Source organism: Hyla sarda, chromosome 1, assembly GCF_029499605.1.
Source record: "Hyla sarda isolate aHylSar1 chromosome 1, aHylSar1.hap1, whole genome shotgun sequence".
Classification (NCBI taxonomy): domain Eukaryota; kingdom Metazoa; phylum Chordata; class Amphibia; order Anura; family Hylidae; genus Hyla; species Hyla sarda.
Genome location: NC_079189.1, coordinates 197,855,462 through 197,881,410, shown reverse-complemented (window position 1 = coordinate 197,881,410; position 25,949 = coordinate 197,855,462). Strand labels below are relative to the sequence as shown.

General features: G+C 45.0%; 1 protein-coding gene across 6 annotated transcripts in view; it reads left to right on the top strand.

Annotated features, from left to right (window-relative positions):
• Positions 1 to 25,949, top strand: part of MTTP (microsomal triglyceride transfer protein) — a 137,910-nt gene that overhangs the window by 68,426 nt on the left and 43,535 nt on the right. For all 6 annotated transcript variants that reach the window (XM_056566924.1, XM_056566934.1, XM_056566942.1 and 3 more), the window contains exons 4-11: positions 3,094 to 3,201; positions 6,109 to 6,225; positions 6,687 to 6,826; positions 14,744 to 14,894; positions 17,276 to 17,433; positions 17,861 to 18,029; positions 24,277 to 24,384; positions 24,763 to 24,975. In XM_056566924.1, coding sequence (XP_056422899.1) covers positions 3,094 to 3,201; positions 6,109 to 6,225; positions 6,687 to 6,826; positions 14,744 to 14,894; positions 17,276 to 17,433; positions 17,861 to 18,029; positions 24,277 to 24,384; positions 24,763 to 24,975 — 1,164 coding nt within the window. The remainder of the gene's footprint in view (positions 1 to 3,093; positions 3,202 to 6,108; positions 6,226 to 6,686; positions 6,827 to 14,743; positions 14,895 to 17,275; positions 17,434 to 17,860; positions 18,030 to 24,276; positions 24,385 to 24,762; positions 24,976 to 25,949) is intronic.

Genomic DNA, 25,949 nt, shown 5'->3' with positions numbered 1-25,949 from the left:
GGGGTATTCCGCTGCTCTGCATTTGGAACAAAAGGTTCCAAACGCTTAGAGCCAGCGCCGGGAGCTCGTGATGTTATAGCCACGCCCCTCATGACATCAATCCCCGCCCCCTCAATGCAAGTCTATGGAAGGGGGCGGTACAGCCATCACGCCCCCTCCCATAGACTTGCATTGAGGGGGCGGGGCATGACATCATGAGGGGGCGAGGCTCATGACGTCTTGAGCTGCCGGCTCTAAGCATTCGGAACATTTTGTTCCAAATGCTGAGCAGCGGAGTACCCCTTTAAGGCCAAAATGGGCTAAAGGAGTTAAGGACAAATAAAAACTTAATACAGATAAAGCAAGGCCTTACATATAAAAGTCAGACAGAACTTCTGGAAGCTATACATTATAGAAAATAGAGCTACCTTGACCTGGTGTCCAAAGGAGCAGCTCATCCTGGCATAGGTAAAGAGCAATAGTACCACCCTGTACTGTAGAGGCGCATCTGGACAGCAAATCAATGAATACAATTTAGTAATACAGATGTTTTACCAGTAACACGTCCTCTATGATTAGTTGATTCTTTCAGTCAATCACATCTGATTATGATAGCCCACAAAAGACACAATTGTAACTTGAAGTTCTACTGTAATTATGGAAATATGTATTACAATGTATGTGGGCTATAATAAAGCTTGTATGAATTGACCTCCAGTTGATCTGCTGTTTTCCACCCTTATGTAGTAAAGTTGAACCTCAAGAAAAAGTCACTACCTTAAACTGCATTTATCTTCTAGATCAAGATAGCACAGTTATCTTTATCAATAGAAGGGACAGTCCTAGAGGGCAATCACCTGTCTCTTTTTGGCTTTTCATGTATGTTCTAAAACAAAATGAGGGGCATTTAGATATTCATTAGATATGGCAGATGGTGAAACATGGGAGACCTAATTTCTGGAAAGAAACTTTGAAGGAATTTTGCTACCTTACTTCTTATTTCCTGTCCACCTCTATCCTTAATGTAGGGGCAGTACACATACTTGACAACTGCTTTGTTCATTTTCTATGGCAATGATGAAGATGGACAAAAATATTCTGAAAAGTGTCCGACAATGGGGTTGACAATGGACCATGGCAAGAACGTGGCATTTTACATCAGAGGCTATATTTTGGACATTTCCCTAAAAGAACTGCACATGGAGGCACCATATTGTGGCATCTTGAGTGGCTACCAGCCCATAATACAGAGTTGTAAGGTCTCCGTGCAGAGTCAATACAAATGGCAATGCAATGTGCCTGAGGTTGTAGACTAAGGTCTGTCATTTTAGGATTTGCATTAAAATCTTACAAAGTTTTAAAAAAGAAATGTTAAAATTTACAGATATAGTCGAAATCAAAATAACCATACACTTGAGTAAGAAAATCTTCTTTACATATCTACACACAAACATCTACTTCAGAACTGGCATACAAATAGAAATTCCCATAGAAATTCCCTTTGATTCCAGTTATTATGCCTTCGTGAGGTTTATTAGTCAGTTTGGTTTGTGCTGCAAAATACAACTTCAGACATCATAGCGTTTGTTCATACAGTCTTGCTGGAAGAAAGGATACAAAGTCCATTGATTTAAAGCAACGCATAAAAGCAGATAAAAGAGTAGTACAAAGACTAATGAACTTTTGACACGTCACTGAATATATTGTAATATATGGCATAACACTTGAAACTTGAAATATATGAAAACAAAAAGGTAGCAAACCATTATGCGTCCCTTCAGCCTTGTTCTTCCCTTAGCTCCATATTATAGGCCAAAGAAGGTACAGATCATGACAGACAACAATGGCACCAGAACACGTAAATCAATAGTATTGTATTTTTAAACAGTTTGGTTTTCACTATACATTCACCAGGCAACTGCAATGGATGAGGATTCCAAAAAGGAAAGCTGCAGCTTTTGTAGGCACAATATAAAGAACTGGTCAGCTATCCTGGCATGTCTATTCTACAAAATACTTTCTTTCCCGATCTAAGGCTGGGTTCACACTACGTTTTGTCCCATACGGGAGCGCATACGGCAGGAGGGAGCTAAAATCTCGCGCTCCCGTATGTGACCGTATGCGCTCCCGTATGTCATTCATTTCAATGAGCCGACCGGAGTGAAACGTTCGGTCCGGTCGGCTAATTTTTGCGCCGTATGCGCTTTTACAACCGGACCTAAAACCGTGGTTGACCACAGTTTTAGGTCCGGTTGTAAAAGCGCATACGGCGCAAAAATGAGCCGACCGGACCGAACGTTTCACTCCGGTCGGCTCATTGAAATGAATGGCATATGGGAGCGCATACGGTCACATACGGGAGCGCGAGCTTTTAGCTCCCCCCTGCCGTATGCGCTCCCGTATGGGACAAAACGTAGTGTGAACCCAGCCTAATATCAATCTTTTATTACAACTCTGTGCCTGTCCTTGTGCCGTTTCTCTGTTATTCCTTTTGTAAATACTTGAATACATTGGCATATTCCTTCCACACTCCAAACATAATTCTGGGATATTAATTGGTTCTATGAAACTAGTCCTTGGGTGTGTTTTTCCTAGGCCATGGTCACACACCGTAAAATGTGCAGAATGTCTTCTTGGAAAACACGGCGGACATTCCGCACATTTCAATAATCCAGCGGGCGCTAGGACCACTCGGAAATGCGCCATCTCATAGACGGCAATGCATTTCCGAGTGAAATTCGCAAAAAGAATAGACATGTCTATTCTTTCTGCGGACATCGGAATCGGGATTTCCACCATGTGAACAGTACAGCAGAATCCCATTGAAATCAATGAGACGCTGCTGCAGTGGAAGTCTGTGACGAATATTCTGGCAGTATTTCCCACGGACATTCCGCCATATGAACATACCCTTAGATTGTGAGCCCAATTGATGACAATTTCTGTACTGCACTGCAGTATATGTTGGTGTTATAAATAAATATTATGTGTCATAAACATAAAGACTGCATATGCATGTAAAATATTAGCAATAACAGCAAGCATAATGTAAATGCAATGTGTGTCATGTTTATTGCATTGTCTGGTTACCAAACCATTTGTTTGTTTCCCTAGGTGAAAACACTGTATATGTACCAGGATGAACCCACAGTCCTTAGTAATATCAAGAGAGGCTTGGCAAGCCTCTTCCAGATCCAGCTCAGCCCTGGTACAGTCACTGAGGTAATAGTCTTGCAAGATGTGGGCAGTTAACACAAGTGGCAGCTTGTGACCCAGCAGGAAGCTAGTCAAGTCCTTGGATTTAAGATTCCAGCATAGGTCATCTCCTGTGCCTAGTGTGGTTTTATGATATGTAGGAAGTAAAACATAGGATGAGTAGAATCATATTCTTGTGGTGGGTAGCAAGCAAATAATGGAATGTGTCGCATTGTTCATGAACTGTTGAACCTGTTTCCTGATAAATCATTTTTATCCCTCACACATACTCAACATGTGCTATAGGAATGGCAGTAGGATGCATGAGTATTTGGCCAAGGTTTTTTTTTTTTTATAATGATGTAACTACAAAATAAAATATATATGCACATCAAAATGCTTACATTTCAGATGTTAGATGATGGCCACTCTTATAACAAGAATATGAATTGTTATCTTGCATGTAAATATCCGTATATCTTCTTGCAGAAGGGGTTTCATCCACTACATTATTAAAAAGCTGGAACAATACTTTTTCAGTCACTCCCCAGACTTCTGTGGGGCCCCACTGTACATCTTAATGTGTCAGGTTTGAAACAGAGGTTCAAACCTGATAGTTGGAAGCAGCATACATTTTCAGAGATAAGATTATTCCTGTTTATGAAAACTTATCCCTCTCTGCAGGGAATCGTACCCAGCAGGGGTGGGTGAGGATTTGAAAGTCCAACCACTGGCACCCCCCATGATGTTCTGCCCAGTGCTCCGGCTTATCCCTTTTGCCTAGTCAACAGACCTTTAACTAGCCATGCCAGAACTCCCTACTCTGCACTGACGAGGAGAAAAATACTCGGAAAATGTGCTGTCTGCAGATGGGTCCTCTTCCCTTTTGGGAAGAATTCTGGCTTGGCATTAAAATCTGATCAGTTTCTGGGATTCGTAACTGGAGCTAAAGCTGATGGCCAAGGAATTTGCATATTACCTTTCCCAGAAAGCCCGTGGAGTACTAATGGCCTTTTTCGAATCTCCATACACCAGAAGTGTTGTCTCTGTCTAAGGGTGCGTTCACACTGAGGAAATCAAGAGGAATTCATGAGGAATAATTTCGGTCAGGAAATTGGTGCCTTTTATGTCATAAATTCTTGTCATTTTATCCATTAAGCGGAATTCAAGAGGAATTCAAGCGGAATTTCCATGCGGAAATGAAGAGGAATGAAGGAGGAGGCTATTTAATTCTACTTTTCGGAATTCCGCTTGAATTCTGATCGAATTCCGCTTGAAAATTATGTCAGGCAGAATTTTTTTTTACCATTGACTTCTATTGGATTCTGCTTACGGATTCCGCTTGAAGAATGAACATGTTCTTTCTTCAAGCCGAAAAAGGAATTCAGCGTCGGAATTCCGCTAGTAGAATTTCTGCAGTGTGAACAGGACAGCAAAAAAAAAAAAAAAACATTAAAGTCAATGGGCAGAGGAGATGTGCATTAATTTGGAGCGGAGAATTGAAGAGGAATTACTCGAGTAAAATTCCTCTTGAATTACTCAGTGGGAACAGGCCCTAAGAGGAATACTTATCTCTTGTGCCTATATATATATATATATATATATATATATATATATGTATGTGTGTATATATATATATATATATATATATATATATATATACAGTACAGACCAAAAGTTTGGAAACACCTTCTCATTCAGAGTTTTCTTTATTTTCATGACTATGAAAATTGTAGATTCACACAGAAGGCATCAAAACTATGAATTAACACATGTGGAATTATATACATAACAAAAAGTGTGAAATAACTGAAAATATGTCATATTCTAGGTTCTTCAAAGTAGCCACCTTTTGCCTTGATTACTGCTTTGCACACTCCTGGCATTCTCTTGTTGAGATTCAAGAGGTAGTCACCTGAAATGGTTTTCACTTCACAGGTGTGCTGGTGTGGAGGAGGAGGTGTGATGGTGTGGGGGTGCTTTGCAGGTGACACTGTTGGGGATTTATTCAAAATTGAAGTCATACTGAACCAGCATGGCTACCACAGCATCTTGCAGCAGCATGCTATTCCATCCGGTTTGCGTTTAGTTGGACCATCATTTATTTTTCAACAGGACAATGACCCCAAACACACCTCCAGGCTGTGTAAGGGCTATTTGACCAATAAGGAGAGTGATTGGGTGCTGGGCCAGATTACCTGGCCTCCACAGTCACCGGACCTGAACCCAATCGAGATGGTTTGGGGTGAGCTGGACCGCAGAGTGAAGGCAAAAAGGGCCAACAAGTGCTAAGCATCTCTGGGAACTCCTTCAAGAGTGTCGGAAGACCATTTCAGGTGACTACCTCTTGAAGCCATCAAGAGAATGCCAAGAGTGTGCAAAGCAGTAATCAAAGCAAACGGTGGCTACTTTGAAGAACCTAGAATATGACATATTTTCAGTTGTTTCACACTTTTTTGTTTTGTATATAATTCCACATGTGTTAATTCATAGTTTTGATGCCTTCAGTGTGAATCTACAATTTTCATAATCATGAAAATAAAGAAAACTCTGAATGAGAAGGTGTTTCCAAACTTCTGGTCTGTACTGTATGTATGTGTGTGTGTGTGTGTATATATATATATATATATATATATATATATATATATATATATATAGATGCAAATCAAAAAATGTTGCAGTATCTTGTAATACCTTTTTTATTGGACTAACAGAATTTTGTAGAGACAAGCTTTCGGGATTCCTCCCTTTGTGTGGAGAATTCACACTAAGATGGGCCATTTTTTGATTTGCATCTGCATCACTGGACTAATACGGCTACTCAAATTTACTATATATGTATATATATATATATATATATATATATATATATATATATATACATATATATGTACTTGTTTAGTTTGTGGTTCTTAACTGGATTGCCTATTTCAGGTTGATGTTTCTGGAAATTGTAAAGTTACCTATCGGGCAAAACAGAATCAGGTGACCAAAATCAAAGAACTTGAGAGCTGCAAGATCTCCAAAACTGGATTCACTAATCGTAACAAGGTATGATGCCATATTGTAAATGTAATACTGTATGACCTAGATTCTCAAGATACAGGCTTACCAATATATTGTAAAAGTGTTACCAAAATTAGTCAGTAGAAAACCATTTGTGCAATAAAAAAAAAAATGGTTGGTGGACTGACATAACCAGAACTGGTAAAATATTTATGTCTGGGTGATGAATTATAAAGGATGTATGGGAAATGAATACTATAAGGATTATGTGGTCTCTAATGACAAATAAAATACACAATTTCCTATAAAAGAACTTTTATTCCTATTGGTCACAGCTTTTCTTTGTAAAGGCTAATGGGGCATTCTGAAATAATAATTTAGAAATCAGCTCTATATAATGCTCCTTTCACTGTGTTACCTCAAAAATATTGCCTATATAATCTAAGTTAGGCTATATTCAGATTACATTTTTCAATCTGCATGCTAGTAACATACTTATTAAACAGGTCCTGAGCATCTCTAAGAAAGAAACTTCTAGTACAGCTTACCAACTTGAAGATGACAATATAAAATCTGTGTTAGCAGAAGAAAACCATGTGCTCATGCTTAATATATATGAAACCATTGCAGCAAAAGTTATTTGTAGGTAAGTTTGGCCTGTTATGTCCTTGTTTGTAAGAATAACATTTTGTAAATACAAATTAAGAAAATGTAAAAAATGTTCTTCAAATCTGTATCTACTTTAATATGCTAACCCTAAGGCTGTGTCATAAACAGAGACCACCGATCACCCAAATTCATCACACTGCACATACTGGTAGTGATAATTTAAAGGGGTTATTCACCAGGGGGGGCATTTACTAATCTTTTACTATGTAGTCTGGTTTTTACCCTGTTTTTTTCTACTTCATTTTTGACTATGTGCGACAAATTTACTAAATTGTTGCACGGCATTAATAAATTTGGCACACATAGGCAAAAGTGGGAAATTTACTTCATGTAGTAGAAAAAATAGTCTGTTCCTTTTTCCTGCTGTCTGAATTGGTTTGGCTGCTGGTTTCCTTCTGGATCTTTTGTTTTTGAGTTTTTTTTTAGCTTTTTCACCACATCTAAATAATTCAATAACTACAGTGGTCCCTCAAGTTACAATATTAATTGGTTCCAGGAAAACCATTGTAAGTTGAAACCATTGTATGTTGAGACCATAACTCTATGGAAACAGGGTAATTGGTTCTAAAGGCACCAAAATGTCATCCAAAAATAGGAAAAAGTGACAAAGAAAAATAAGTAGATAACTGATATAGATAAAGCAAATCCTTACATATAAAAGTAATAAAGATCTGCTGGGAGCTGTAAATCACTGTCTATGTCAGTGTTTCCCAAGCAGGGAGCCTCCAGCTGTTGCAAAACTATAACTCCCAGCATGCCTGGACAGCCAAAGGCTGTCCGGGCATGCTGGGAGTTGTAGTTTTGCAAAAAATGGGGCCACCCTGCTTGGCAAACACTGGTCTATGTAGAGGACAGGAGCTTCTTCAGGGGTCCTGTACAGTACAGGCAATGTCCAAAACAAGTAATGGAGTTGCCCTCACCTGGTGTCCAAAAGAGCAGCTAACCCTGATACAGGTAAAGTGTACAGAACATGTAATACCAGTCAGTGCATACACTTCAGTAATACAGGGGTTTTACCAGTGAATGCCCATTTTGATTGGTTGGTTCTTCCAGCCATTGACACGTTTTACAGATCTGGACTGTCTGTAGCATTGTATGTTGAGTCTGGTTTCAACTTACGATGGTCCAGAAAAGACCATTGTATGTTGAAACTATTGTATGTTGAGGCCATTGTAAGTTGAGGGATCACTGTAAATTGTAGTCATGGCTCAGAAGTGGTAAACAGCGTTTAGTGTGTGTGTGTGTGTGTGTGTTTATTACATTTTTTTAACACAGTTTTTTTCTCCCTAAATGTACTTACACTTTTTTTTTTTTTTGGTTACTTCTTCTACAGATCTGTGTATCCTGTGGACTCCTTCGGATTCGGTGGACTACTTCGATGACCAGCGTTTTTCTTTGCTTGATGTTAATAAAATGGTTAACGAGGGCTTGTGGGGGAGTGTTTTTTGTAATAAATTTTTTTTAAAACCTGTTGTGTTTTATTTTTATTTTACTTTACTAGACAGGCTTAGTAGTGGAAGCTGTCTTATAGACTGAGTCCATTACTAAGCCGGGCTTAGCGTTAGCCACAAAAACAGCTAGCGCTAACCCCCAATTATTACCCCGGTACCCAACACACAGGGGTGCCGGGAAGAGCCGGTACCAACAGGCCCGGAGCGTCAAAAATGGCGCTCCTGGGCCTAGGCGGTAACAGGCTGGCGTTATTTAGGTTGGGGAGGGCCAGTAACAATGGTCCTCGCCCACCCTGGTAACGTCAGGCTGTTACTGTTTGGTTGGTATTTGGTTGAGAATAAAAATAGGGGGACCCTATGCGTTTTTTAAATATATTTAATTATTTATTTAAAAAAAAAACGCATAGGGTCCCCCCTATTTTCATTCTCAGCCAAATACCAACCAAACAGTAACAGCCTGACGTTCCCAGGGTGGGCGAGGACCATTGTTACTGGCCCTCCCCAGCCTAAATAACGCCAGCCTGTTACCGCCTAGGCCCAGGAGCGCCATTTTTGACGCTCCAGGCCTGTTGGTACCGGCTCTTCCCGGCACCCCTGTGGCGTTGGGTACCGGGGTAATAATAGGGGGTTAGCGCTAGCTGTTTTTGTGGCTAGCGCTAAGCCCAGGTTAGTAATGGACTCTGTCTATAAGACAGCTTCCACTACTAAGCCTGTCTAGTAAAGTAAGAAAAAAACACAACAGGTTTTAAAAATTTTTTATTACAAAAAACACTCCCCCACAAGCCCTCGTTAACCATTTTATTAAAATCAAACAAAGAAAAACGCTGGTCATCGAAGTAGTCCACTGAATCCGAAGGAGTCCACAGGATAAACGGATCTGAAATGAGAAGAAAACTAAAAAAATGGGTTAGTACATTTATTATCACCTGCTCACACATCTCCCGCCCCGCACGACTACAACTGCCAGCATGCCCTTACAGTAAGGACATGCTGGGAGTTGTAGTTGTGTGGTGCAGGAGATGTGTGAGCAGGTGATAATAAATGTGACAAGCTTGTCCCCTGCCCCCAGCTGCAGGACTACAACTCCCAGCATGCCCTTACAGTAAGGTGGGGCGGAGGCCGGGCACAGTGTTTCCCAACCTGGGGCTTGTAGTTTTGCAACATCTGGAGGCACCCTGGTTGGGAAACACTGTTTTAGGCCAGTGTTTCCCAACCAGGGTGCCTCCAGATGTTGCAAAACTACAAGCCCCAGCATGCCTGGACAGTCAAAGGCTGTCTAGGCATGCTGGGAGTTGTAGTTTTGCAACATCTGGAGGCAACCTGGCTGGGAAACACTGGTACCCAACACACAGGGGTGCCGGGAAGAGCCGGTACCAACATGCCCGGAGCGTCAAAAATGGCGCTCCTGGGCCTAGGCGGTAACAGGCTGGCGTTATTTAGGTTGGGGAGGGCCAGTAACAATGGTCCTCGCCCACCCTGGTAACGTCAGGCTGTTACTGTTTGGTTGGTATTTGGTTGAGAATAAAAATAGGGTGACCCTATGCGTTTTTTAAATATATTTCATTATTTATTTAAAAAAAAAAACGCATAGGGTCCCCCCTATTTTCATTCTCAGCCAAATACCAACCAAACAGTAACAGCCTGACGTTCCCAGGGTGGGCGAGGACCATTGTTACTGGCCCTCCCCAGCCTAAATAACGCCAGCCTGTTACCGCCTAGGCCCAGGAGCGCCATTTTTGACGCTCCAGGCCTGTTGGTACCGGCTCTTCCCGGCACCCCTGTGGCGTTGGGTACCGGGGTAATAATAGGGGGTTAGCGCTAGCTGTTTTTGTGGCTAGCGCTAAGCCCAGGTTAGTAATGGACTCTGTCTATAAGACACCTTCCACTACTAAGCCTGTCTAGTAAAGTAAGAAAAAAACACAACAGGTTTTAAAAATTTTTTATTACAAAAAACACTCCCCCACAAGCCCTCGTTAACCATTTTATTAAAATCAAACAAAGAAAAACGCTGGTCATCGAAGTAGTCCACCGAATCCGAAGGAGTCCACAGGATAAACGGATCTGAAATGAGAAGAAAACAAAAAAAATGGGTTAGTACATTTATTATCACCTGCTCACACATCTCCCGCCCCGCACGACTACAACTGCCAGCATGCCCTTACAGTAAGGACATGCTGGGAGTTGTAGTTGTGTGGTGCAGGAGATGTGTGAGCAGGTGATAATAAATGTGACAAGCTTGTCCCCTGCCCCCAGCTGCAGGACTACAACTCCCAGCATGCCCTTACAGTAAGGTGGGGCGGAGGCCGGGCACAGTGTTTCCCAACCTGGGGCTTGTAGTTTTGCAACATCTGGAGGCACCCTGGTTGGGAAACACTGTTTTAGGCCAGTGTTTCCCAACCAGGGTGCCTCCAGATGTTGCAAAACTACAAGCCCCAGCATGCCTGGACAGTCAAAGGCTGTCTAGGCATGCTGGGAGTTGTAGTTTTGCAACATCTGGAGGCAACCTGGCTGGGAAACACTGGCCTAAAACAGTGTTTCCCAACCAGGGTGCCTCCAGATGTTGCAAAACTACAAGTCCCAGCATGCCTGGACAGTCAAAGGCTGTCTAGGCATGCTGGGAGTTGTAGTTTTGCAACATCTGGAGGCAACCTGGCTGGGAAACACTGGCCTAAAACAGTGTTTCCCAACCAGGGTGCCTCCAGATGTTGCAAAACTACAAGTCCCAGCATGCCTGGACAGTCAAAGGCTGTCTAGGCATGCTGGGAGTTGTAGTTTTGCAACATCTGGAGGCAACCTGGCTGGGAAACACTGGCCTAAAACAGTGTTTCCCAACCAGGGTGCCTCCAGATGTTGCAAAACTACAAGCCCCAGCATGCCTGGACAGTCAAAGGCTGTCTAGGCATGCTGGGAGTTGTAGTTTTGCAACATCTGGAGGCAACCTGGCTGGGAAACACTGGAATAAAACAGTGTTTCCCAACCAAGGTGCCTCCAGATGTTGCAAAACTACAAGTCCCAGCATGCCTGGACAGTCAAAGGCTGTCTAGGCATGCTGGGAGTTGTAGTTTTGCAACATCTGGAGGCAACCTGGCTGGGAAACACTGGCCTAAAACAGTGTTTCCCAACCAGGGTACCTCCAGATGTTGCAAAACTACAAGCCCCAGCATGCCTGGACAGTCAAAGGCTGTCCAGGCATGCTGGGAGTTGTAGTCTTGCAACAACTGGAGGCACCCTGGTTGGGAAGCCTGCGCAACTTACCGGCTTCCGTAGGATCTAGCGCTGCACGACACTGCCGCGCGACACTGCCGCGCGACAGTGCCGCGCGACGATCTCCGACAGCGATCGTCGCTGGAGCCTCGGAAGGGTAAGTGAACCTCTTCGCCGGTCCCCTTCAGCTGTTTAGTTTTGCAACAGCTGGAGGACTACAGTTTACAGACCACAAACCAGGGGTCTGCAAACTGTGGCCCTCCAGCTGTTGCAAAACTACAACTCCCAGCATGCCTGGACAGCCAATGGCTGTCCAGGCATGCTGGGAGTTGTAGTCTTGCAACATCTGGAGGCACCCTGGTTGGGAAACACTGTTTTAGGCCAGTGTTTCCCAACAAGGGTGCCTTCAGCTGTTGCAAAACTACAACTCCCAGCATGCCCGGACAGCCAATGGCTGTCCAGGCATGCTGGGAGTTGTAGTCTTGCAACATCTGGAGGCACCCTGGTTGGGAAACACTGTTTTAGGCCAGTGTTTCCCAACAAGGGTGCCTCCAGCTGTTGCAAAACTACAACTCCCAGCATGCCCGGACAGCCAATGGCTGTCCAGGCATGCTGGGAGTTGTAGTCTTGCAACATCTGGAGGCACCCTGGTTGGGAAACACTGTTTTAGGCCAGTGTTTCCCAGCAAGGGTGCCTCCAGCTGTTGCAAAACTACAACTCCCAGCATGCCCGGACAGCCAAAGGGTGTCCAGGCATGCTGGAAGTTGTAGTCTTGCAACATTTGGAGGCACCCTGGTTGGGAAGCTTGCGCAACTTACCGGCTTCCGTAGGATCCAGCGCTGCACGACACTGCCGCGCGACAGTGCCGCGCGACAGTGCCGCGCGACGATCTCCGTCAGCGATCGTCGCTGGAGCCTCGGAAGGGTAAGTGAACTTCTTCGCCGGTCCCCTTCAGCTGTTTAGTTTTGCAACAGCTGGAGGACTACAGTTTACAGACCACACACCAGTGGTCTGCAAACTGTGGCCCTCCAGCTGTTGCAAAACTACAACACCCAGCATGCCCTGACAGCCAAAGCCTATGGCTCTCAGGGCAGGAGCCCGGGCTGACATTACAGTGCAGCCGCCCGGGCTCCTCATACGGTCTCCCCGCTACCCCCCTTGTCTCCCGCCCGGGCTCCTCATACGGCCTCCCCGCTACCCCCCCCCCTTGTCTCCCGCCCGCGCCGCTCAGCTCCCGCTGCTACAAGACTACAACTCCCAGCGTGTCCTCACTGTAAGGCCATGCTGGGACTTGTAGTCTTGCAACAGTAGACAGATGGGAGTTGTGTGGCGCTGGCAGGTGAGAGGGGTGGGATGTAAATCACTGTAGTGTCCCGGTAGCGCAGTGAGGGTAGCGGGGAGAAAGTATGTCGGAGCCCGGGCGGCAGTAGCTTTTCCTGCTCCATGTTGGAGCTGGAGTAAATTTAGTAAATTTTTATGGCCGTTGCGACAGTTTATTGCGCAACTGCGACTGTCTCAGTTAATAAATTCCTGACCACTGCAAGTAAAAACTGAAAACTTGCGTAAATTAAGCGGGAAAAAAAAATTTGACTTTCTAGCTCTTGCTAGGGAAAGTCGCACAATTTATAGGGTAGGCGCAATTGCGACAATTTTGCGCCAAAAATAGTCAGAAAAAAATGACTAAACCCCTTAGTAAATGCCCCCCCAGAAGGTTATTTTAGTACCTGCCAGACAGTAGTGGACATGCTTAGGAAGGATCTGTGCTTGTCTTGGGGCTTAATGGCTATGTCATGAGATTACTGTAGTGAATGGCGGGACCACGGTTGTTGCGGTGTGAGTGGTGGGATCTAATGTTATTAACCCCGGGGGGTTTTTTGGGTTCCGGAACACCACACGCCCGGATTATCCGCTATCTCATGGGCAAGTAGTGAATTGAGTCCACAACCAGTTATGGTTTAACGGAGGCTTTACTGAATAGAAGACAGGTGTAATTATCTTCACAGCTAAAGCCAGAATTCCCAGAGAGGTGGCCAGTACCCAGAGGACCTCACAGCTTGCTGGACCAATACTTTTAATTAACTTGACTTGACTTTGTGCAGGACTTGACTAGTTTCAGTGACAGCAGACATAGACTTGTAGACTTACAGGAGAGACTTGTAGCTTTTGGGGTACTCCAGATACTGAACACTTGTCCTGAGATCTTTGGTAGCTGCTTCAGCAAAGACTTTGATGTTACTTTCAGAAGAGTCTGAGGAAAGAGAGTTAATTAAAGATTGCCACCCCTTTATATAGTGGGGGGCTGGACTAAAGCCAATTGGTGAAGCTGTGGGTCATAGGTTAGGCTGGTGCTCTCTGGGAGTACATGTTACAACAAATCATGTAACTGCATAACATAACATGTGACAGGCTTACTCACAGGTCCTTGAGACCTCCACAGGTCCTGTATACTATCTAGACATAAGGATCCTGTCTAAGCATTAAAGGAACATACACACATTTATTTAACCAACAAGAGAACAAGAGGAGACCCTGCAGGAGAGCCCCCAGGTCGTACAGGACCGTGTACCTGTACTGGGACATCACATTACCATAACACTGTGACTATCTTTTTGTGATCCTGTTGGATTTCATTCTCAAACTACACATCGTATAGTTCCATGCTTGTAAGTTTGAGGTCACTTTCCTCCCTCCCACACATTAGCCACCCCACCCATTGAAATACAAATGAGCTGAATGAGCTGTTGCAAAATTATCTCTCTCCCACTCATCGGTCACTCCACCCATTGAAGCAGACAGGCTTTCTGTCATCATTTTAACTAGTGATGTCACATCTTGCCGCACTGCAACCTGGGAAAACCCGAGAGCTGAGTCATTTTATATGCTGTTCAAAATAAATATTGGGGCGAAAATCACAGAATAATTTCTAGGCCACTGTCACAAACAGATACATTCACTATATTATGTTATGTACTTATGTACTACAATAACTTTACAGCCCCTGTAGCATAGTGAAATAAAAAAGAAATCATGGAATACCACTTTAAGCCCCATTGACTTAGAATGGAGCCATTGGATTTCACAGCAGTGTTTGTCATTTTCATCATAAAAACAGTGCTATTCTTCTTGTCAAAAATGACTGAATCTGTAATGGAAGCACCTTACAATTCCTATCATGTCAGTGTACAATATACCTTAGTTTATTTTGTTTTGATTAGTTTTTTTTTTTTTTTCCCATGTAGACAAAAACTAGAGCTAAAGTCCATTGATGCTGGGCCTAAAGAAGTTGCCGGAAAGCAGCTGTCCAGTGTGGTAAAGGCAGTAAATCCTAAATATGTAGCCATTCCTCTCATGGCTGATCAGGTGAAATCTAGTGGTAAAAGTTGTCCCTCGGTAAGTACAAGTTATCCCAAAAAATATTATTCCTGAGGGGGAATTTAAACAACAAACCCCCAAACCTGCAATTTAGCAAATTTTTCGTTGACGTTATTTTTATGAAGTGTAAAACTGACATAGGATCTATATTCTGTTGGTCAATGTAATGACAATAACACTCATATTTACAAAAAATCCAACTTTATTAACAAAATCAGTATACTTAAAATTGCCGTACTTTGACCCTGTCAATGGGGTTAATTATTTGCACATTAATCTGTCATGGAACCTCTTAAATGCAGTGATCGTGACATTTAAGAGAATATTTGCTTACATAAGGATAATTACTGATGTTCGTCATTAGCAATGAGTACTTTCTGATAATAGCAAGCCGACCCTCACAGTCTATGAAGTGAGGACATCTTCACAGACCTCCTGTATATGGTGCTGGTCGTCAAAGCCCAGGTAGCAGCTCATCATCAAGTGGTTAAAATACGGGTGCAGCTATATTTGATCTGTATTTTATTATTATTTTCATTTATTCTGTCATCTTTTTTTCAAAGTGTAATTCAAATTTCTGCCTAGAAGATGCCCATCAATATTTACTGTATAACATACTGATGCAATACTAAAGCAATACTGATGCTATTTCATCTATAATATGCCTGTATTTTGAATGCATATTACTGTTACTGTATGCCATATGCTCATGTGAAACTGGTTATATTGTGGGTTAGGAGCAAATGTGATTTAGTGTTGACCTCTTCCTGGCTCCTTTTGAGTACCTGTCCCAAAACATCTGCCCGCAACTGTACAGGCACATAATTGGAGGGCACTAAATAGTTGGTTATGGGCATTTTTATAAAAAGAATAAAGCATATAAAGGGGATTATGGGGTTCCAAGGAATGGTTACTTTTTGATTATGGATGTGCTGTAGTAGCAGTAGCAGTGCGTGGTGGGCCTATTTGAAAAAAACATTTTAAAAGAAGAAATTGCTTAAAGGGTACCTCTCATCAAATAAACTTTTGATATATTTTAGATTAATGAATGTTGAATAACTTTCCAATAGCATGTTAATGAAAAATATGCTTTTTTCTGTTGTATTTTTCCCAATCAGTCCTGTCAGCAAGCATTTCTGACTCATGCTGGAGTCCTAAACACTCAGAGCTGCCAGCCTGCTTTGTTCACAGCCAAACAGGCTGTGAACAAATCAGGCTGGCAGCTCTGAGTGTTCTCCTTTGTGAACAAAGCAGACTGGCAGCACGTAGTGTTTAGGACTCCAGCATGAGTCTGAAATGCTTGCTGCCAGGACTGGTAGGGAGACCCCTAGTGGTCATTTCTTCAAAGTGGAAAATTAAATAGAAAGAAGCATATTTTTTAATAACATGCAATTGTAAAGTTATTCTGCATACATTAATCTATAATATATCAAAAGTGTTTTTGATGAGAGGTACCCTTTAAAGGGGTTATTTGACTTTTTAAAATTAATCAATATCAGATCAGCAGGGGTCCAATGCCTGAGACCCCCACTGATCAGCATTTGGAAGAAGCTGTCGCACTTGAGCAGGCAGTGCAGCCTTTTTAATGTTTACCTGTGCTTAACCTTGAACTCTCTATACCTTTAGTAGAGGTGCTGTGAGGAACTGCATTGTTGCCTTGCTTACTTAAATAACGTTGACAAACTATGAAGCCTATATACAAAGCCTTTCAGGGATTAGCTCATTTTTTAAAGAGTACCTATCACTAAATAAACAATCCTAAACTAACTTAGGCTATGCTCCCTAACTACACCTAACACCCCCTCTGTTCTTAAAAAAAATGTAAGTGCTTTAAAAAGGTCTGTATCTTACCTATTTCCTTCCTAACAGAGCTGCCGGCAGGACAATGTGGGCATACACCAGCAGGCGTGATGTCACAGAAACCTGCTGGGGGGGGGGGGGGGCACTTCCCCGATTCCCACTGGTGTCCGGAGCAGAGGAGAAGCAGCAGGCTGGTTTGGAGAAGGTGAGAACTTCTTCCATAGCTGCCACCTATCTCCAGCCGGCCTGCTGGCCATGTCCGCCGCTGCTGCGGGCACAGCGCTCGCTCCCACTGGCCTGATTGACAGGCAGGGAGCAGCGCTGTGCTGGTCACGTGTCCCGGCTGTAGTCAGATTTCAGACTCATGCCAGTCCAGCAGCATAAGCCCAAAATCTAGCAGCCAGGACATGTAGGAAAACCCCTAGAGGTGGGTTTTCCCAAGTTAAAATAAACATTAAAAAAAGAAAACATTTTATAACATATATTTAGAAAGTTATTAAAAATAACTTTCTCTTTAACTTATAAAAACTTTTTTTTAATGATAGGTAGCCTTTAAGGTCTTAAAAATAATGATCATTTGTCAAACATACATCTTTCAGCTGTTAGAACAATGGAAGGCAATTCGCAAGGACTTGGAACCTGAAAATCTTTCAAAAGCCAGTGCAGCACAAAGCTTTTTGCAACTGATCCAATGTCTTCGAAGAGTTAAAAAGTCAGACATTGTGATGTTTCTCAAGTCGGAAAAAGAAGATGTCCTGTGAGTATTAGTGTCCTTATTATAGTGCTGTGGTAATGTACATATATTTTCCAGCGACAAGTGTTAGTTTATTACATTATTTCTGATAAATGATACATGATCAGATTTCAATATTTGTAATGTGTCTTGACATGAATGTGGATCCTTATACCCATAACCAGTTTGACACTGACTAGACTGGAGTGCAGATCTAAGTGATCCCCTTCTTGCGCTCCTAACTCTTGCAATGAGGTGTAGTCTTTGTTGCCGGTTAACTCCAGGTTGCAATTTTTTTGTGTACAGGCTTCATAACCCCCCCCCCCCTATATATTTATATATCACAAAGTGTGAAAGGGGTCTAGGCCTGTGTGCATAATCATATTTGATGAATTGTATATGAAATAATCTCCTGGGAAATAATATTCTCATACTGTAACTTTTCCCACAGTCCTCAGCTGGTTGATGCTGTCACCTTTGCTCAAACACCTGATGCTCTAGAAGCACTCTTGGAGTTTTTGGACTTTGTCAATGGAACAAGACCTTTGTTGCAAGAGAGGTTCTTATATGCTTGTGGCCTTGCCTCACATCCAAATGAAAGTATTCTGCAAGCTCTACTTGTAAGTTTACTTGACTTATAATATGCAAACACAAATGTTCAATGAAATGTTTTCAATCATGTTTGCAACCTACAATATCAAGAGCATAGAATAGTGATCAGAATATTGAAGGAGAAGTCTCATGTCGCAATATGTGTGGCCATTATGCCCAGGCTGGTAGAATATATACGGTGTCCCAGTATCGCCGCTCCAGACCTCCGCTGCCATTCTCCTAGTTCCCATGGACTACATGCAGGAATACTTAGTAAATAATAGTATTTTAAATGATAGCCAGCATGGGTTTACTAAGGATAGAAGTTGTCAAACCAATCTAATTTGCTTTTATGAAGATGTGAGTAGAACCCTTGACAGAGGAATGGCTGTGGATATAGTGTTTTTGGATTTTGCAAAAGCATTTGATACTGTCCCTCATAGACGTCTGACAGGTAAGTTAAAGTCTTTGGGTTTGGAAACTTTAGTTTGTAACTGGATTGAAAACTGGCTTAAGGATTGTACCCAGAGAGTGGTGATCAATGATTCGTACTCTGATTGGTCTCCGGTTATTTGTGGTGTACCCCAAGGTTCAGTACTGGGCCCGCTCTAGTTTAATTTATTTATTAATGATATAGAGGATGGGATTAACAGCTCTGTTTCTATTTTTGCCGATGACACCAATCTGTAGTATGGTACAGTCTATAGAGGATATAGTACAAGATGATTTGGATAGACTAAGTGCCTGGACATCCACTTGGCATATGAGGTTCAATGTGAATAAATGTAAAGTTATGCATCTGGGTACTAAAATTCTGCATGCATGATATGTCTTGGGAGAGGGGGTTAAACTGGGAGAGTCACTGGTACAGAAGGATCTAGGTGTACTTGTAGATCATAGACTACTGAATAGCATGCAATGTCAGGCAGCTGCTTCTAAGGCCAGCAGGATATTTGTCACGATTCGGCTTCAGGGTAGTGGATCCTCTGTGTCAGCGAGGGATTGGCGTGGACCGTGCTAGTGGACCGGTTCTAAGAGGCTACTGGTTTTCACCAGAGCCCGCCGCAAAGCGGGATGGTCTTGCTGCGGCAGTAGCAACCAGGTCGTATCCACTAGCAACGGCTCTACCTCGCTGACTGCTGAGAAGGCGTGGGACAGAAGGACTAAGCAGAGGCAAGGTCAGACGTAGCAGAAGGTCGGGGGCAGGCGGCAAGGTTCGTAGTCAGGATGGGTAGCAGAAGTTCAGGTACACAGGCTTTGGACACACTAAACGCTTTCACTGGCACAAGGCAACAAGATCCGGCAAGGGAGTGCATGGGAGGAGGTTAGATATAGTCAGGGACCAGGTGGAAGCCAATTAAGCTAATTGGGCCAGGCACCAATCATTGGTGCACTGGCCCTTTAAGTCTCAGAGAGCTGGCGCGCGCGCGCCCTAGAGAGCGGAGCCGCGCGCGCCAGCACATGACAGCAGGGGACCGGGACGGGTAAGTGACCTGGGATGCGATTCGCGAGCGGGCGCGTCCCGCTGTGCGAATCGCATCCCCAACGGCCATGACAGTGCAGCGCTCCCGGTCAGCGGGACTGACCGGGGCGCTGCAGGGAGAAAGACGCCGTGAGCGCTCCGGGGAGGAGCGGAGACCCGGAGCGCTAGGCGTAACAGTACCCCCCCCCTTAGGTCTCCCCTTCTCTTTGTCCGGTAACTGCCTCCCCTGGGATGAGGACACCGGGAAAGAACGGAGGGTTTCCTCAACGGCAGGCAGTACAGCAGGAGTGGGAATGGGGAGGGAGGGCAGAGGGCGAGGCCTGGCACGGGGCAGTGTGACACCAGGACGGGGGCCATGGGGAGGCACAGAGGCTTGCCTGACGGGACTGGGAGGGGGGGAGAGGCACTTCCTGTGGCAGGCAGAGTCCCAGTTCCTGATCTCCCCGGTGGTCCAATCAATGGTGGGAGAATGAAGCCGGAGCCATGGCAGACCGAGGAGGACCTCAGAGGTACAGCCGGGGAGAACGAATAGCTCAATCCTCTCGAGGTGGGGTCCAATAGACATGAGGAGGGGTTCTGTGCGATAACGCACGGCGCAGTCCAATCTGGCTCCGTTGACCGCGGAAATGTAGAGCGGCTTGACGAGACGGGTCACCGGGATGCTGAATTTATTAACAAAGGACTCCAAAATAAAATTCCCGGAGGCACCAGAGTCCAAGCAGGCCACGGCTGAGAGGGAGGAGTTGGCTGTAGGAGAAATCCGCACGGGCACCGTGAGACGTGGAGGAGCAGACTTGGAACCAAGAGACGCCACACCCACGTGAGCTGGGTGCGTGCGTGCGTTTCCCAGGCGTGGAGGACGGATAGGGCAATCCACCAAGAAATGCTCAGTACTGGCACAGTACAGACAGAGATTTTCTTCTCTACGGCGATTCCTCTCTTCCTGGGTCAGGCGAGACCGATCCACTTGCATGGCCTCCTCGGCGGGAGGCCCAGGCGAAGACTGCAAAGGATGCTGTGGGAGAGGTGCCCAGAGATCTAAGTCTTTTTCCTGGCGGAGCTCTTGGTGTCGCTCAGAAAAACGCATGTCAATGCGGGTAGCCAAATGGATGAGTTCTTGGAGGTTGGCAGGAATCTCTCGTGCGGCCAGCACATCCTTGATGCGACTGGATAGGCCTTTTTTAAAGGTCGCGCAGAGAGCCTCATTATTCCAGGATAGTTCAGAAGCAAAAGTACGGAATTGTATGGCGTACTCGCCAACGGAAGAATTACCCTGGACCAGGTTCAGCAAGGCAGTCTCGGCAGAAGAGGCTCGGGCAGGTTCCTCGAAGACACTTCGGACTTCAGCGAAGAAGGACTGGACTGTGGCTGTGGCAGGATCATTGCGGTCCCAGAGCGGTGTGGCCCAAGACAAGGCCTTTCCTGAAAGAAGGCTTACTACGAACGCCACCTTAGACCGTTCTGTAGGAAACAAGTCCGACAACATCTCCATATGCAGGGAACACTGAGACAAAAATCCACGGCAGAGTTTAGAGTCCCCATCAAATTTGTCCGGCAGGGACAAGCGTAGGTTAGGAGCGGCCACTCGCTGCGGAGGAGGTGCAGGAGCTGGCGGAGGAGATGGTTGCTGCTGTAGCAGAGGCAGAAGTTGCTGTAACATGGCGGTCAACTGCGACAGCTGCTGTCCTTGTTGGGCAATCTGCTGCGATTGCTGAGCGACCACCGTGGGAAGATCAGCGAGACTTGGCAGCGGCACCTCAGCGGGATCCATGGCCGGATCTACTGTCACGATTCGGCTTCAGGGTAGTGGATCCTCTGTGTCAGCGAGGGATTGGCGTGGACCGTGCTAGTGGACCGGTTCTAAGAGGCTACTGGTTTTCACCAGAGCCCGCCGCAAAGCGGGATGGTCTTGCTGCGGCAGTAGCAACCAGGTCGTATCCACTAGCAACGGCTCTACCTCGCTGACTGCTGAGAAGGCGTGGGACAGAAGGACTAAGCAGAGGCAAGGTCAGACGTAGCAGAAGGTCGGGGGCAGGCGGCAAGGTTCGTAGTCAGGATGGGTAGCAGAAGTTCAGGTACACAGGCTTTGGACACACTAAACGCTTTCACTGGCACAAGGCAACAAGATCCGGCAAGGGAGTGCATGGGAGGAGGTTAGATATAGTCAGGGACCAGGTGGAAGCCAATTAAGCTAATTGGGCCAGGCACCAATCATTGGTGCACTGGCCCTTTAAGTCTCAGAGAGCTGGCGCGCGCGCGCCCTAGAGAGCGGAGCCGCGCGCGCCAGCACATGACAGCAGGGGACCGGGACGGGTAAGTGACCTGGGATGCGATTCGCGAGCGGGCGCGTCCCGCTGTGCGAATCGCATCCCCAACGGCCATGACAGTGCAGCGCTCCCGGTCAGCGGGACTGACCGGGGCGCTGCAGGGAGAAAGACGCCGTGAGCGCTCCGGGGAGGAGCGGAGACCCGGAGCGCTAGGCGTAACAATATTGTCATGTATCAGAAGCGGCATGGACTCAAGAGACAGAGACATAATACTACCCCTTTATAAAGCATTGGTATGGCCTCACCTGGAATATGCTGTTCAATTTTGGTCGCCAGTTCATAAAAGGGATGTTGTGGAGCTGGAGAAGGTGCAGAGACGCGCGACTAAACTAATATGGGGCATGGAACATCTTAGCTATGAGGAAAGATTAAAAGAATTACATTTGTTTAGTCTTTAGAAGAGGCGTTTAAGGGGGGATATGATCAAAGTATATAAATGGCCAATACAAAAAATATGGGGAAAAACTGTTCCTGGTTAAACCCCCTCAAAGGACAAGGGGGCACTCCCTCAGTCTGGAGAAGGAAAGGTTTGGTCTAACGGGGCAACACGCCTTCTTTACCATAAGAACTGTGAATTTATGGAACAGTCTACCTCAGGAACTGGTCACAGCAAAAACAGTTGAAAGCTTTAAAACAGGGTTAGATACATTCCTAGAACAAAATAACATTAATGCTTATGCAGAAATATAAACTCACATCCCTTCCCCTTCATTGACCCATACCCCTTCCCTTCAATTCCTTGGTTGAGTTTGATGGACATGTGTCTTTTTTCAACCATACTATGTAACTAACATTTGTTAACTATGTAACAAATGGTGGCCGCAACGATGTCCCGCCTCGGCTGGCGATAGGTTGAGCTGCAGTGTGATGCAGTGCACCCTGGCATTGGCTGCCAGGGCTTAAAGGGTAGCTCCCACCAAGTACTATATAATCTAATATGTCCCTACCTAGTAGTAATCTAGCCCTAACCCCCTACCTGGCTTCAAAAAAAGTTTTAATCGCTTTAATAGAGCAGATTTAGTGCTTCTAAATCTGCTCTATAAAGCAGGGCAGGAAGCAGCACTTCCCAGCAGGCATGACGTCACTGATGCCTTGCTGGGCGCTTGCTTCCGCCCTCACATCGTCTATGCATGAGTGTTTTATTTATCTAATAGGGTGCCTCCAGCTGTTTCCCAACTACAACTCCCAGCATGCCATGATTGCTATTAGCTGTCAGGCCATGCTGAGAATTGTAGTTGTGAAACAGCTGGAGGCACCCTATTGTCTAATGTCATAGGGTCACAAGAATGCCTCCCGCGAGCGCGATCGCTACCATCACCGCTAGCGGGGTCCCTGTGCCCACTAGCTGTGCCCAATGTGCCCCCCGCGAGCGCGAGCGCTACCATCACCGCTAGCGGGATCCATGTTACCACGAGCGGTGTCAAATGTGCCCCCCGCGAGAGTGATCGCTACCATCACCGCTAGCGGGGTCCCTGTGCCCACTAGCGGTGTCAAATGTGCCAACGCGAGCGCTACCATCACCGTTAGCGGGGTCCCTGTGCCCACTAGCGGTGTCACAAGAATGCCGAGCGCAGCTCTGTTCCCCGTCCCTGTCAGCTGTCAGGGTACGGAAACAGATTTAAAAGCCTCGCACGCAGCTATCGTAGTACTGCGCATGCGCAGTACTACGCAAATAGCATAGGGCTAACGCCAGGCTCCTAGCGCTGCCTACGTTAGCCCTACGCTATTTGCGTAGTGCTGCGCCTGCGCAGTACTACGTTAGCCACGCGCAAGGCTTTTAAATCTATTCCCATACCCTGAGGGGTACAGGGACCCCGCTAGCGGTAATGGCAGCGCTCGCGGGGGGCACATTTGACACCGCTACTGGGCACAGGGACCCCGCTAGCGGTGATGGTAGCGCTCGCGGGGGGCACATATGACACTAGTGGGGACAGGGTAAAGGGGGCGGGCGGGGCCGTGCGCGAGGCCAGTGGAGCTGACCAATGCGCGCAGCCCCAGCTATCAGCGTGCTCGCTCTCAAACAGGCGGGCGCAATCAAACAGGTGGGAGTGAGCACCGCAGTGCCTGAAATTCAGTAGTGACGTCACTGCCGAATGCATTCGGCCACTAGGAGGGCGACCCCTAGTGGCCGAATTTAAAAGTGATTTTAAACTTGTTTAAAATCACTTTTTTTTATTAAAGTATATTAGAGATATGTTGTAGTACTTAAGTACTACAACATATCAATTTTTGTACTTCATGACAGTGCCCATTTAAAGCATCACACTGCCGGTCAGCATATCGCCAGCTGAGGCAGGACAATGCTGCCTGGGCATAATGGCCGCACATATTTTGGCATGAGACTTCTCCTTTAACTGGCCAGCAATCATGTTTGAGGCATCTTCGGAGATATGCTTCTTCTGTTAGCACCAATGGAGTGGCTGTAAACAGTGCAGTGGTTTTCCTCATTTTTATATTCTATTGCAGGACAAGTACAAAGGAAAAATAGCAAACAATGACATTAGAGAAACTATGGTTATAATTATTGGAGCTCTCATCAAGAAACTTCACCAGGCTACAGGCTCTGAATTACCGGTAAATACTGTATTACATTCTTGTGTATATGTATGTGGGTGGGTGTGTGCTTGTGGGTGTCCTTTAACTATGTCATATGAAAGCCATGGTTGGAATTGGTATAGTAATATTTGTATATTTAGAACCTCAGTAGATTATTGTCATGCACATTAATCAAAAATTATAACAGAAAGTAAGGAATTACTTTTTATGTACCTTTGTGGTCCTCTGTGAAGAAAAGACATGATTATCTCCTCTAGGCAAGGAATCCACATTGGTTTTAGCTGTTACATGCTACATTGAATGAATGCCTTCATGGTATGTTGCGTTTGTCAGGTGTGAGGTAAGGACAGCTAGAAATTTAAGTTAGTTAACATGTCTGGCTTGTTTGCTTTACAGGCAGTTTTGGAAGCCAAGAAGTTAATCTTGGATGGTTTACAAAAGGCAGACAATCCCTCTGATGTTAAGATGTATCTTCTAGCCCTCAAAAATGCCAATCTGCCAGAAGGAATTCCATTGCTGTTGAAATATTCAGAATCTGGGGAGGGGCCTGTCAGCAGCATTGCTGTCGGTGCTCTCCAGAAATATCATATCTCCTTCATCAGTGATGAGGTATATAAACACAAAGGCTTGAAAACTACCGGACTATGACTAACCTACACAAATCATTTACTCTCCACTGTCCACAGTTGTGTCCTGTTCAGTGAGTAACAGTGCCCCTAAACAGTAATACTATATCTTGGACGGTAACAATTTCCACTTTATGTCCCCCTGCCCCTTTTAAGACAGTACTAAAGACTCCCTTAGCATCCACCACACAGTAAAAATATCCACCTTTGTGTCCCCTAGAAAATAATTAAATTGGGCATTGTATTGTGTGAGGGCACAAAGGGGTTTGTTATTCTTGTTTTTGGAACAGAAAGGGGATAATATTATTAATAATGCCCTCTTACTGTACCCAAAACAGTATTAATCAACATTTGTAAACCCACATGATAAATATGCACTTATTTGTGCCCCTTAATAGGTCATGTCCCCAGAGTGGCTGATGCCTTTTCTGGACTGTGAAGTCAGCAGCTAGGTGCAAGCAACACAATGCAATAACATCATGCACCAGGAATCTGATGTCATGTGCGTGGTCCTTGCATCTTGTAAGCTGCAGGCTTAGGCCATGTTCACATGGCGTAAAATGAGTGGAATGTCCGCACTGAAAACATGTCCAGACATTCCCTACAATTGAATAATCTGCAGGGCACTAGGACCACAGGGAAATGTGGCATCACATAGATGGCAATGCATTTCCGAGTGAAATCGGCAAAAAGAATAGAAGTCTAGTCTTTTTGCAGACGCACAAACATTTGCTGTGAAAATTCTACAGTGTGAACAGTGCAGCACAATCCCATTGAAATCAATAGGACTCTGCAGCAGGGGAATTCTGCATTGACATTCCACCATGTGAGCTTACCCTCAAAGCTACCTGCAATCTAGAAAAAAAGGACGAATGGACAGGGGACCAATGGAACCCTGCTCTGCCATAGGTTTCAACTATATCTGCTTTCTGGGGACACAGATACAATTAAAGTGGC